The sequence below is a fragment of the Apus apus genome, chromosome Z, assembly GCF_020740795.1.
Source record: "Apus apus isolate bApuApu2 chromosome Z, bApuApu2.pri.cur, whole genome shotgun sequence".
Lineage (NCBI taxonomy): Eukaryota > Metazoa > Chordata > Aves > Apodiformes > Apodidae > Apus > Apus apus.
Window position 1 is genome coordinate 3,573,553 of NC_067312.1, and position 14,223 is coordinate 3,587,775.

At 45.7% G+C, this 14,223-nt stretch overlaps 1 protein-coding gene across 1 annotated transcript in view; it reads left to right on the plus strand.

Annotated features, from left to right (window-relative positions):
* The window catches only part of LOXHD1 (lipoxygenase homology PLAT domains 1), a 154,790-nt gene that overhangs the window by 109,028 nt on the left and 31,539 nt on the right, over positions 1-14,223 (plus strand). The window contains exons 34-36 of the mRNA XM_051642711.1: positions 4,675-4,860; positions 8,037-8,164; positions 12,504-12,621. Coding sequence (XP_051498671.1) covers positions 4,675-4,860; positions 8,037-8,164; positions 12,504-12,621 — 432 coding nt within the window. The remainder of the gene's footprint in view (positions 1-4,674; positions 4,861-8,036; positions 8,165-12,503; positions 12,622-14,223) is intronic.

Consider the following 14,223-nt stretch of genomic DNA (forward strand, 5'->3'; position numbering starts at 1 on the left):
CCAAAGCAAAAGAGGAGGTTGAGACAACTGGCACCACAGGATTAGTTTGTTGCAGTGGAGTTTCAGTCCTAGGAAGTGGCTTGAGACTGGCACTCTTTGTCTTGTCCTGCTAAGTCGGTGGTTTTCATATCAAGGCCTGGTTTTCACTGGATGTTCTGCTCCCAGTGCCAGCTGTAGATCTCCTTTGTCTCCGATCTCAGCATGTCCCACACTGAACTCCCCAGTTCTCAGGTACACATCGCAGGAGGGGAAGCAAAACGGTTGGGTGGGTTGCTGAGGCATCTCTTTAGTCCATCAACAAATGTTGTTCAACTCTCAGATGCCACAAGACAAACAACAGATATCCTGAGTGCCACAGTCCATCACTTACCTCTTGGATTGTTCGAGACAAGCACTATACATCCTGAATGCCACAGGTCCCTTCCCACCCAAAACCAGTCTGTGATTCTATGATTCTGTGATAGACAGTGTTGCAAGTCCAGTTCTTTGTTGACTAGTGACCTGAGCCAGGAATACTCTGAGGTTTCTCCAGTATTCTCTGTACTTTCTGCAATAAGAAGTAATCTTCTTTTTTTTTCTTTTCTTTCTTTTTTCTTTCTTTTTTTTTTTTTTTTTAACATCTTTTCCTTCTGTCTACTGCTTGAGTTCTCTCCTGTATTTTCCCTTGTTGTTTTCATTTCAGTGTCATTGTGAGCTGCTCAGTACAAGTTGTGCATCCATGGTGGGTTGACCCTGGCTGGACACCATGTGCCCATCAAAGCCACTCTGTTATTCCCCTCCTCAGCTGGACAGCAGAGAGGAACTGTAAAGAAAAGAAATTACATTCAGCAAGCACCCTCATAGGCAAAACAGATTGGAGAAATTAGTTCAATTTATTACCCAGAAAAGAAGAGTAGGATAAGAAGAAAATAAAAACCAAATCTAATCCCACCTTTCCCTTCTTCCTTGGCTCAACTTCATAGAGTCATAGAACCATTAAGGTTGGAAGGTACCTTACAGATCACCCAGTTCCAACCCCCCTGCCATGGGCAGGAGACCCAACCACTAGACCAGGTTGCACAAAACCTCATCCAACTTGGCCTTAAAAACCTCCAGGGATGGGGCATCAACAACCTCCCTGGGCAACCCATTCCAGTTCCTCATCACTCTTATAAGGAAGAATTTCTTCCTAATATCTAACCTGAATCTCCCTTCTCTCAGTTTGAAACCATCACCCCTTGTCCTATCACTGTCTTCTCTGATGAAAATCCCCTCCCCAGCTTTCCTGGAGCCCCTTCAGGCACTGGAAGGTGCTCTAAGGTCTCCCTGGAGCCTTTTCTTCTCCAAACTGAACAGCCCCAATTCTCTCAGCCTGTCTCCAGAGCAGAGCTGCTCCAGGCCTTGGATCATCTTGGTGGCCCTTCTCTGGACCCTCTCCAACACGTCTATATCCTTATTGTGCTGAGGGTTCCAGAGCTTCACACAGTGTTCCAGGTGGGGTGTCACCAGAGCAGAGCAGAGGGGCAGAATCCCCTCCCTGGCCCTGCTGGACACACTGCTTTTGATGCAGCCCAGGACACAATTGGCTCTCTGGGCTCCAGCACACACTGGTGGCTCATGTCAATCTTCTCATCAACTACCACCCCCAAGTCCTTCTCCTCAGGGCTGCTCTCCAGCCATTCTCCCCCCAGCCTGGATTTGTGCCTGGGGTTGCACTGACCCAGGTGCAGGACCCTGCACTTGGCCTTGTTGGACTTCATGAGGTTGGCACTGGCCCAGCTCTCCAGCCTGTCAGGGTCCCTCTGGATGGCCTCCCTTCCCTCTTGGGTGTCAACCACACCACACAGCTTGGTGTCATCAGCAAACTTGCTGAGGATACACTCAATCCCACTGTCCATGTCTCCAACAAAGATGTTAAACAGCACTGGTCCCAATACTGACCCCTGAGGGACACCACTCATCACCTGCCTCCACTCAGACACTGAACCATTGACCACAACAAGCTGGGTGTGGCCATCCAGCCAATCTCTTATCCACTGAGTTGTCCATCTGTCAAATCCATGCCTTGTCAGTTTGGAGACCAGGATGTCATGTGGGACAGTGTCAAACACCTTGCACAAATCCAGGTAGATGACATCAATTGCTCTGCCACCATCCTCCATCCCTGTAGCCTTGTTGTAGAAGGCCACCAGATTGGTCAGGCATGGCTTGCCCTTAGTGAAGCTATGTTGGCTGTCACCAATCACCTCTTTATTTTCCATGTGCCTTAGCAGATTTTCCAGGAGGATCTGCTCCATGACCTTGCCAGGCACAGAGATGAGACTCACTGACCTGTAGTTCCCTGGGTCTTCCTTTTTCCCCTTTTTAAAAATAGGGGCTATGTTCCCTTTTTTCCAATCAGCAGGAACCTCACCAGACTGCCATGACCTCTGAAATATGATGGACAGAGGCTCAGCAACTGCATCCACCAGCTCTCTCAGGACCCGTGGTTGAGGGACTCCCTCTTCCTCCATGTCCTCCCCTCAGTGGTGCAGGGCAATGGGGAATGGGTTTTGTGGTCAGTTCATCACACATTGTCTCTGCTGCTCCTTCCTCCTCAGATTAAGGACTCCTCACACTAGTCCCCTGTTCCAGTGTGAAGTCTCTCCCACAGGACACAGTTCTCCATGAACTTCTCTAACGTGGGTCCTTCACAAGGGCTGCAGATCCTCAGAAACTGCTCCAGTGTGGATCCATTGTTCTTGGAGCCCTTGGAAATCTGCTAGTGTGCAGGTTTTCCAGGGCTGCTGGATGTGCAGGATGCTTTCTTTTGACTAGTCACTGATGCCAAAGGAGTAGAAGGTTGCTGTGAAAAACTGGTACCTAGCAATGTCTCGGAACAACGCTCTAGGAGGTGTCTGTAACAAAACCAAGATAGCAGCAGACTTTATTGGCTTCATCAGGATTTTCTTTCCAGGTGCTCTGACTCTGCCTTACTGCAGATACATTGCCCTGAACTTTCCCCACCACCTCATTTGCACCCTCCTGCAACAGATCTCAAGAGGCTGTGTGCAGGCTCTCAAAGGGGCTTTGGGCTTGGAGCAGGGCAGCAGACAGTATTATATTCCCATTCACCTCACAACCCAGGAATCTGAGGATTAATGCGTCCATTGGAGATTTTAATTTCCCTCGTGGATAACTCTAATTTTCTGCAGCTGCACAGAAATTAGTATAGTAATAATAGGCCTAATCGCAGTGATGGCTGAGACAGGGAAAAAAAAAATCACTTGGGTTTTTTTGGGGAAAAAAAAAGATGCCACAGATATATCACTCTAGATTAATCTGTTATTAAAAGTTATTTTCTGAACAACCCTAAATATCCTAATAATTTAAAAACAAAACCAGAGAGAGCTAAAGACTTAATTTTCCTGGTAGTGGCACAAGCAACACTTCCTGTGAAAATAATCAATTGTGAGTAGCTCTTTTATTCAACCTTTTAGATACAGATAGCTCATTGGAATGATTGGATGACTGAGTTTCATGCATTAGCTGAGATGCATAACTATGCTTCTAAGTCTGCCCGGGGATGAATTGCCACATTTTCTAAGAGGGACACATGCAGTTTCTTGAGAAGTTTGCACCATTGGTGTTCTTTTGCTGCTGGTACACCTGTAGGAACATTGCTTGCTTCTCTTCAAGGCCAGACACAGCTCCAGGTGGGCTTCAGCTTTCCTAACCTCATCCCTACACGCCTGGGCAGTGTCTCTGTGTTTATCCAGGTCCCTTGTCCCTGCTGCCACATCTAGTATTCTTCCTTTTTCCATTTAAGTTTTGTCAGGAGCCTCTTGTTCAACCATGCAGGCTTCCTGCAACTCTTGTGTGACTTCTTGCTCTCCAAGATGCACCATTCTTGGCATGGAGGAGGTGGTCCCTGAAAATCAAGCAGCTGCAGATGTAAGCTCCATCTGTTGGCTCCCATTTGAACATGGACCTTTTGCAGTTAAAGGAGATGGGAAGCAGAGAAACAGTCTGATATATGCAGTTGACTCAGATGTGGATTTGTGAGTGAAAGGTTGCTTGAATAATGCACATGGGTTTTTGCCTAGCTGAATCTTCCCTTTTGGTTGTGAAGCTTTGGATAGCTGTAGAATCACAGAATCACCAAATGGTTTGGGTTGGAAGGGATCATTCAAGGCCATCCAGTCCAATCTCCCTGCAGCGAGCAGGGACACCTGCACCTAGATCAGGCTGCTCAGAGCCCCGTCCAACTGTCACTTCTAAGTGTAACAGCAGCAGCAGATGGGCTGGAAGGATGGAGAAATGGGTCTGTAGAGATCAGCAAACTAGCAGGTAGAAGCCAACAGAGCAGAGGTAGAGAGTGGACATGTTTTCATGTAGGTCAGTCCAATCTACCCATTTGATGTTCGCCTTGATTACCACTAGGGCTGATGGTGTCCTGCCTTACCACATGCTCAGCAGCAGATGACCTGGGTCTCCTTGCCTATGTCAGCTACCACATACACTGGTGCCTTGCCTGTTGGGCAGCAATGGCACAAAGTATTTCACAGCTCACTCCACTCCACTGGGGAACGGGTTTGTATAATGGTGTATATAGCCAACACTCAGTCCTTGCAGCTGTTTAGAACACCCAGCTGGGGTCTCTCCTCCCAGGACATCCCCTTTAACCAGCTGGTGTTTTCTCACTGCCTTTCACAGGTGGGGCATGATGGTGCTACCCCAGAGAGCTGCTGGCTGGTGGAAGAGATCAACATCGTTGTGCCCACCAAAGGCGTCATGTATAACTTTGTCTGTAAGTGCTGGCTGGCCAGAGACAAAGGTGATGGTCTCACCTCACGAATCCTCAACATCCTGGATGCAGACTGCATTAATGTTGGCCTCAAGGTAGGCTCCTGATTCATTCTGTATTTCTAGTTGTTGCATGGACTTGTGCTGATACAGCTTGTGGCCAGAAGGGCCCCAAAAATGAAGAGAGCACTGGAGCACTTCTGTGAAGACAGGCTGAGAGAGTTTGGGTTGTTGAGCCTGGAGAAGAGAAGGCTCTGAGGTGACCTTATAGCAGCTTTTCAATACTTCAAAGGGACCTATAAGAAAGAGGAGGACTGACTTTTTTGCAGGGCCTGTAGTGATAGTACAAGGAGTGAGGGTTTTAAACTGCAGGAGGAGAGATCTAGACTAGATATTAGGAAGAAATTTTTTTTATGGTGAAGGTGGTGAAACACTGTCCCAGTGTCCCAGGTTGCCTAGAGAGGTGAGAGATGCCTCATCCCTGGAAACATTCCAGGGCAGTTTGAACTGGGCTCTGAGGAACCTGATCTAGGTGCAGATGTCTCTGCTCACTGCAGGGGGTTGGACTGGTTGCCCTTGAAAGGTCCCTTCCCACCCAAACCATTCTGTGATTCTGTGAGTTCTGCATAGGGTCTGAGTCTTTTCTTTCCAGGGGGGGTTTTGCCATTTCTTAGGCAAAATCTTTAGGAATGGTTTAGTATTATTTCCACGTAGAGCACAGTTTAATAATGCTGGCTGGGTGCAACTGTGGCATGGACAGGACAGGGTAGGGCAAAGCATGTAGGACACAGTTCATCAACATGTCCTACTTTTGTCACCACACCTGAAGCACCCACTGCATCACCTGGTACCAATAGCCTGGGGGCAGCTGCAAGGTGAGCCTTGGTGCAATCTAACTTGTAACTTATGAAACTGGAGCAATCTCTGCACAGTGTGGCTACTCACCAGCTTTTCTAATGTGGGGTAGGGAAAATGAATTCAGTTAGAAACTAACAATAATTGGAAGTAGCTGAAACATGGAGGCATTTGTAAGCTTGATCTTCTAAATTAACAAACTGATTAAAGATGAATACACAATGAAAAAAAACCTATATAGCCTTTTCATCCATATATATGAAATTTGAAGTAATGTGTCCTATGCTGTATTTCAACCGAGTAAAAATTGGAAAGCTGAGCTTTGCTGATTTTGGGTGTAAGATTTATAACAGAAATAACAGTCTGGATGAATGAGACAATAACACTGTGTTTAATACCTGTATGGCAATTTAAAACCTCTACAGATGTGTTTCTATTTACAATGAGGTTACACTTCCATAGTACATTAATTTTTCTTTATGCTGGTCTTGATTCTTAAGCTAAGCATATTCTCCTGAAATCTTGCTTGCTCCCCAGACACATGAAAATGTGATTACATTTTTAGCATCTGTGAAGGAATCAAGAAATGAAAACAGGTTTCAGTGGTAGAACTGACCTAAGCAGGAAAAAACCCTCAAACCTCCCTCAGACTGAATATCAAGGTTAAAATCTAATATCTCAAAAACTTTCCATCAATTGTTTGACCTCCTGAATAAGGTTTACTGACTCCTAACAGTGAGCTGATGGTCTGCCTGTAGACTGAAGTGGATGACTTAGGTTCAGTCTTCATTTAAAAGCCCAATCCTGAATATACATTTTCATAAACATGCCAGAAATTGACATATTTAACTAATTTTTTTTTCTGTGATGTTGGGCCAGAAACTTGCTGAAAGGTTTGAAGGAAACTAGGGGAGATGCTCGAGACATTAAATCAGAAGTGCACATTTGACTTTCTGATCAGTCTCCTAGTTGAGGGAATTTGGGAATATGTCCTTGTAAATAGCTGTACCGAGAAACTGAAAATTTTTTTTTTTTTTTTTTTTAGTTCAGATAAGACCAATACCTTTATCAACTTTGGGAAAGTTAATGCTTTTTTGTTTTGCTTTTGCTTGACTCTTGCACATCCATGCATACCCATTTCAGTTTCATTTTCTTCTTGGCTTGATATTCCCTCTTTGCGTTTTAATTCAAGTATTTGCCTTCCCATACATAAAGAAACTAGTCAATGTCCACTACAGTCACTAAAAACCTTTACTGCATTTGTTAAAAGGATTTTTTCTCCCACCTATAGCAAATATGATGCTCTGCTATGTTGTAAAATGTATATGGATGAATATGTGATGGACAGGTTACTCGGGATTGAACAAACATGAAAATTATTTTTTCCATTACTTTCCATTCCTTTGCACTGTTTGTTTCTGTGGCAATCACAGTTCAGGCCAATAAAAATTGCCTAGTAGTGCACTATTTGAAATACGTTTTGCTGTGGCTGTTTATTGGTATTCTTCCACTTCTCAGATCCAGAGGTCTTGTTACCATAGGTACGATCTTGAAAGCATCTAAAGGGCCTAAAAGTCTTAATGCCACTGACAGCCACTGGGATTTGCAGGCTTCTGAAATATTTTATGCTGAATCTTATTAGGCACATGTCAGGAGAAAAGAACAAAGTTAGGCTAATAAGGCGAGAACATCTTTTCACAAATTGGCATGCCTTTAATCTGCAAGATCTGGCGAGACTCTGTGTCCCATGCAGCAGTGCACATCTCATTTGGAAGCAGGAGAGCTGCCTTCTTCTGCTTGAGAGACCATTCAGATACAGGCTTCAAAACTACTAGCAGTGTTGGACTAAGTGTTGTCCATATGGACACCAAAAACCTGGGGGAAACATTTTGCAGTCAAGGGAAAGAAACAATTGTGTCTTTTGGAGCTGGTTTGTTGGTGGTTTGTTTTGGTATTTTTTGTTGTGGTTTTTTTTTAATAAAACCCAACAAAACAGGAAGATTTTGTGGCAGTGCAGAGATCTGGAGCCCTGGGAGTTGTCTGGAAGGAGATGCCAGAAGCAGAGGGCTGGACACCCCAACACGGATGTGAGGGTTGTGACTGCCTTGAAGAAACGCTTTGCCAGGTCTTCGTTGCCCCACAAGCATGTGGTTGTCAAAATGAGTGTGTCTCTCTTTGTCCATCCAAACTGAGAAAATCTGCAGAAAAAGTCATAGGTGATGCAGAGAGGAACATCCTGTAGCAAGTTTCAGTCTTTAACTTTGGCTCTGGAAATGAAGGTGTGGAGAGAGAAACCACAAAGCCATGGTGTAATGATTTCTGGCAAAGAGGCAGATCCCCTGTCTAGCATTTTGGCCAGGATTTTGCATGGGTTAAGGTCCAAATTAAACCTTCTGACTGTTTCAACTCCTCACCAGGTCCTCTATGAAGTCACGGTGGTGACTGGAGACACTGAAAGTGGTGGTACAGATGCCAGTATTTTCATGACAGTCTTTGGGTCCAATGGTACAACTGAGGAGATGCAGCTGGAAAAAAATGGAGACAGGTACAGTAATGTGGTCATTTTTTGTTGTTTAGAAGTGGAGTGGCCAACGGATTGTCATGTCTAGCCAAGAAGCAAGGGGCTGTGATTGTGCTGCCATTAAAGCACAAAGATAAACTCCCATTGTCTTAGTAGATTGAGAACTGGGCCCCTTGTGAGTGCTCTTGCAGTGTATTTAGCAGAGCAGAGCAGAGGAGAGCACTGTGTAGCCAGGGAAACCATCCTTTGTCATTTGTAGAAGTTCTGTTTAACCTGTTCCTTCCGTGGCTTCAAGAGATAAGCACTGAGAACAAAAATATTAACTGTGAAGCTTTGCACCCACCTCCCTCCCCAGGAGGAACTATGAACACTGCATGAAAACCACAGGTGAGATGTTTGCAAAATGCACAGTTAGTGGAAAAATAGGTAATTTAATTTAAACACTATTTAATGGGGATGCCTGAGCAAGTGCATAATGAAAGAAAGCCAAACCAATATCCACATACCTGTGATGGAAGGTGCTGACTCTCCTCCCATGTGCTTTGCTGGCCAGATGTCAGATCTCTTGGTCCAGAAGCCATGTGAAGGATGCCAGGGCCTGAGTTAGTGAGCTTAGGGCCCTGCTGAGAAGTGGTCTTCTTGGCTTGGGCTCTGAACCACCCTAATGTAGCTGGTCTGCAGCTAGAAAAAAAGGGACATGCCATGATGCCTCTCTGCCCAGGTGTGGCCTTATGGTGCAGACAGATGGAAATGGGCCATGAGATGTGGGCAATGCTGCACTGTGTGCTCTGATTTTACTAAAGAGAAGAAATCTTGTGCTTTCTTCAGCAGAGACTGCTAACAAACACTGTAATCTGATGCCAGAACTTCTGTAAACCAAAAAAAGCCCCACATTTTCTCAAGCTTGCCTGTTCCTTTCTAGCAGCTTGCTCGGTACTGAAAGCTTTGGCAAAAATGAATATGGCACTAACCAGCTTTCAGAGATGAGTTTCATCAGCCTTAAATTCAATTAATGGACTACCTCTGATCTTATTCAGCCAGGTGTCTGCAGAGTGTCAGGAGGGCTGGAGCATTTGGCCACGGTTCGAGCTCAGCTTGCTGAGGTGATGCTGGACTCTTACCCCAGCCTCCTGGCAATGCAATTTCTCTGCTTCAGCTTTGAGTGTCAAGTGTGGGCTGGATAATTGAAGATAAGGCTCCCTGCATAGAGGTGTTTGCTCTGGGGATGCTTTACTTGCAGCTGTCATAGCAGAGTGGGTGTCTGGGCAAGTGTGTTCAGCTAAGCTTGAAACCTTCATGTGTTTAGTTAGTAACAAGCCTGAGCCTTGTTTGCTCTGAGGAAAATAAATGTGCTGCTGACTAAACTCTCCACAAGAAACACCACTGAGTCATGTAGAAAGATGTAGGTCTTGGCCTTGCTCCCCATCACAGGGACACACCATGTGTAGGGCAGTGCACTTGGTTTACCAACATGTGTGGCTGTCGGTGACACCAAGACTCCAGGCAATCCTGAACTGATTTATCTTCCACTATTTTAAGCCTAACATTCATTCTAGTAGGTGGGAAAATGCACCACGACTGTTTGTATTTAAAAATAAAGCAAAATTCAGATCAGGGTACATTAAAAAAAAAATCTCTAACAGAGGCCAAGGAAACTTGAGCCCCTTGGGAAGACTATTGGAATTTCACTGCATCTGGCCAGGCAAGTGATACCCCTAAACTGCGTGGCACATAAAAACCTATCCCATTTTTCTGTATGGGTGGGATGGATGATCTCTGCTACAAAGATATGAAGATGCAATAAAGGAGGGGACACACATACAGTTTGTATGTTATTGGTTGCTTGGTGTGCCTTCTGCTGGTAGAAGATCTGCAAAAGGTGATGAGAACTCATTGGGGCTGTGTAAAGAAGTAGGACATGTAAAACACAGCTATTTATATGTTAATCCCCCAGGTTGCTGTGCTGTTCTTCAGAGTAATGTGCTGGCACATCTTGGCTCTCTGGAGGCTCTCCCTGTCACACCTCCAACTGCACAGAGCTCTTGCCATCTCATTTGCACCCTTTGCAGAGGACATACATGTCCCCAAATACACCTACAGCCTGTTTCCACACCACTACCAAGAGTCTTCATCCAGCTATTAACAACACAGGCTTCCTGGCTCTTTTTTCTTGTGGAAATCTCTTCAGCCTTTGCACCAGCCACAGCAACCAAATGGTAGAAGGCTCTTCATCTTTGTGGGGGATGTCCTGTGCCAGTTCATTCAGAGCAGCTTAATGCTTTATAAAGAATTGTCTGTCTAACCTGCTGCAGAGTTATGGCAATTTTAGCTACATTGTTGTTATTGCCAAGACCCCTGGGCAATAGAAATATTTATAAGTGCAGGCATGGGTAGGAAAGCTTAATGAAATACCTCAGAAAAATGCTTCAGTGTTCTGGAAAAGGAATAGCAGTAGTCAGCTTGTCTGGGTACTTCTTCCCTTCTCAATTTTCTTCAGGCTTATGTTCATATAAATTAGGGATTGAAAAGAGCTCTTGGGTCCCCCAGTTTACTACTTTTGCATTTGCTCCCCTCTGGTACAATGACTTCTTGAAAATAGCAGGTGAGTAGCAGCCTACATTTACTGAAGATAAATAATGGTTTGTTTTGCTCACTGGCTGTTTAGCTTGGAGTTGCCCAGCCTAGAAAGGAGTAGAGTGAAAGACCTCTGTGAAGCTTTTTAAGTAATAATGATTGTAATGAGTACTGGTCATCAGATCATGGCATAATTCAAGCTGGAAGGGTCACGCCTTCTTCCTAAATAGAAGTGGAAATCAATCCAGTCCAAGCACAAAAGCACATTCTCTTTCTCACAGTGAGAGAGCCCAGTCTTGCTACCCAGTACTACAGAAAGACAGAAAACAGGACAGGGGAGTTTTTCAAAGAGCAAACATAATCCTTAATAGCTAGAAAAGGACTGGGACCAAAACGCCCTATCCAAATGCCCCTGGGAGTGCAGGGAAAGCAAAACCTGGATGAAAACCAGAGAGGCTTGAGCCAGTCCCTATTGCTAACACCTGCAGCTATGCGGGCTCAGATAATGGTGAGGATAATCACATTCATGCTGCAGGGTGTAATCTGAGCAGAGGTTGGTAAAGAAATGCTATTTTCTCCATATCCTGACATTGCACAGCTGTAGGAGGCCACATACTTTGCCAGGAATGAGATACCACCACTATGGACTGTCTATATTATGGTATTGCCCACAGTCTGCAGAGCTCTTTCCAAACCTCTCAGCAGACTCAAGTAACTCCCTTAAAAGAACCCAGCACAAAGGTTCCACTTCAACAGCAGAGTGGTCCTGGTGGTGCTTGTAGACCACCCCACCCCTGGATTTGGCTGCCTTTCTACTTGGCAAGGGCTGGATTTCCATATCCAGTCCCAGAGCAGGTCTTCCATGGTATTTTGGGGGCAAACCTAGAAGATACACTGGCTCTGAAGACAGCAAAATTGAGCCTGAGGCAGCATTGGCACTGGAGCAAGACTTTCTTCCTGGCACCACTGATGCTAAGAGGCAGGCGAGGTAGCTGCAGTCCTAGGCAGTGTAATGTCTCCTTCAAGAACCATATGTTAGTTTTATCCCTTTTCCAGCTTTCTGCTGACTGCTATGGATGAGCAGTTCCTACACATCCCTGTGCCTATACCCAGCAGCCAAGTGTAGGGTAAGATCTTTCAGGGAACGTTACACAAACCTATCCATGGAGCTAGTTTGCAAATCCAAGTTCCCCAAAATTCAGGAGGGGAGTGCAGGATGGTGGGTTCTTCCCACCTTCCTAACACAATTTGCTACTTTCCTTACTAAACTCAGGGCTCTGACTTGCAATCAGGTGGCTGAATTTGAACGGAGCTGCAGCAGCTGCCTGTCACCCAGGCAAACACAAAGTTATGTGCTGAGTCTTAGGGAAAGAAGATTAAGCAAAATTGCTTTGCCTTCTAGTTGGGATGGGCTAAGGGCAGGAGCGTGGGCAGGCACCAGGAGGGAGGCGACGTGCAGGAACCTGACTGTGAGCCTCTGTTGTTCTGGTTGCAAACAGAGGGATGGATGGTGCCTGCTACAGGCTGCCTGGAATGGCTCCAGGTGCCTCCTATGGGCTGGGTTTTCCAGGGGAGGAGGAATCCCTGTCAAATCTACGCTGAGGTGTCTTGCCAAGTACACAGCAGCTGGTGCTTGCAGGGCAGAAAAGCTGAAGTCCAAGGAAGTGCACCCGTAGACTTTTTGTTCGAAGCTGTCGCTGAGGCGCGAGTCGCAGCAGGGGCAGGGGGACCGAGGCGGAGGGGTGCTGCAAAGTGGTGGGAAACCATCTCGGCCTTTCAATCCCTCCAGGTTTGAGAGAGGCCAGGAGGACAGTTTCATTATGGAGATCGCTGATATTGCACCCCTCAGGAAGATGAGGATCCGGACGGATGGGAAGGGGACGCGCCCACACTGGTTCCTGGAAAGGGTAACGCACCGCGCCTCTCTTTGCAACCTGCCTGTGCTGGTGCCTCTCAGCCCTTGAGGAAGAGGAGAAAGGCAGCAAGCGGCCCACTTTTCTTAATTCCCTGCATTTTTCCATTTGGTTTCTCATGGTTGCTCCCTGCAGGAACTGAGTCAAAAAAGGAAGAGGCAAAAGCTGTGCTGTGAGCCCTTGCCGCAGTCTCTGCTGTCAGATCTTGCTCTCCCTCCCTGCCAAGGAGCTGTGGCTTGCCAGCAGGGCACCTGCAAGATTTCGTGATCCTCAGGATGTACCCTCAGCTCCTGCAGAGCTCTGCCCTGCTCTGACCCCATGGGAGAGTCAATCCTTCTCTGCCAGGCAGGGACAGCTAGAAGGGGTGGGACATTTCCAAATAGTCCATCCTATTAGTTGAAGCATCCTATCTCTCCCATTCCCTTCTCCCTCTAGCACATAGACAAAGTTCCTTCTTTTCTTGTTCATACAAGTAATTTTTAATCTTCTTCTAGCATTTTGAATAGGGCAAAATGGCTCCCACTGCTTCTGTTGATTGTATTTTTCCCTGGAGTCCTATCTTGCACAAGAACATAGTGCTTGCCTTTGCCTTCTCTACCAAACCACCATCTACTTGTAAAGATCACCTGTATTTGGGCAGTTATACATGGTTTGCTGTGGGTCCCTATAATTTCATTTTTAAGCTAGAGATGAAGTGATGTGCAGATTCCACACCATCAGATGTCATTAAGGTAGGAGCACATATCTGCCACTTTTATTTAGTATAGTTTGTCTGGAGCAGATGTCCTGCTGGATTTCTGTATCTTGACTTGTTTTATGAGACTAGATTAAGACTCCATGGCCAGAAAGCACAGTGCATGTTTTGTTTTGTTTTTTATCCTTTATCCCTTTCAGCTAATCTGAAACTGCTCTTCCTTTCCCCATAAACAATGTGTTTCTAAACACTGGTCCTGGGTGGCCACCTCTTTTCAGTCAAGGGATAAACTGCTCTTTTCTACCTTAGCACAGTCTAAGAAGCACTTCTGTGGTGCAGTACCTTTTTGTACTTCAGCGTTGCCACTTCTAAATTTTTTCGCAGCCACACTTGTGATGCTTTCCAAAGCTTTAGACCTTCAGCATCTATCTTCTGAATACATGCCACAGACACGCAGTTTTTTTTTCTCTGTGCCTGAGGAGTAACTCAATCTGTTCTCTGATTTGATTCAGTCATCATCTTGGTCAAACTCCCTTTGCCAGTTCCCTGATACTTTCCCCTGAGTTTTATAAATCATATTCATATAAAATGAGATCAAATAAAACCTATTCATCCAGAGACATTCCAGATCTTGCAATCATGAATTAGCAATAGCTCAAAGGCAAGGGACAGAGGCATCTTTAGTGGCAGGCAGCACGTTCCCACCTTCCTGTTGCCAGCTCTCTCCAGTTGTCCAGCCTGCTGTCCTGTCCCACACATAGCAAGACTTTCCTAGAGAGGTGGGCGAAAAAAAACCCTCATTTGAACCCAAAGAGTGGGTTTATATCCCTCTTAGAGCTACAGAAGCAACAGGCAGGCCATGCACACAACTCTTTGGGACAAGGATTTTAGCAGCTTTTGAC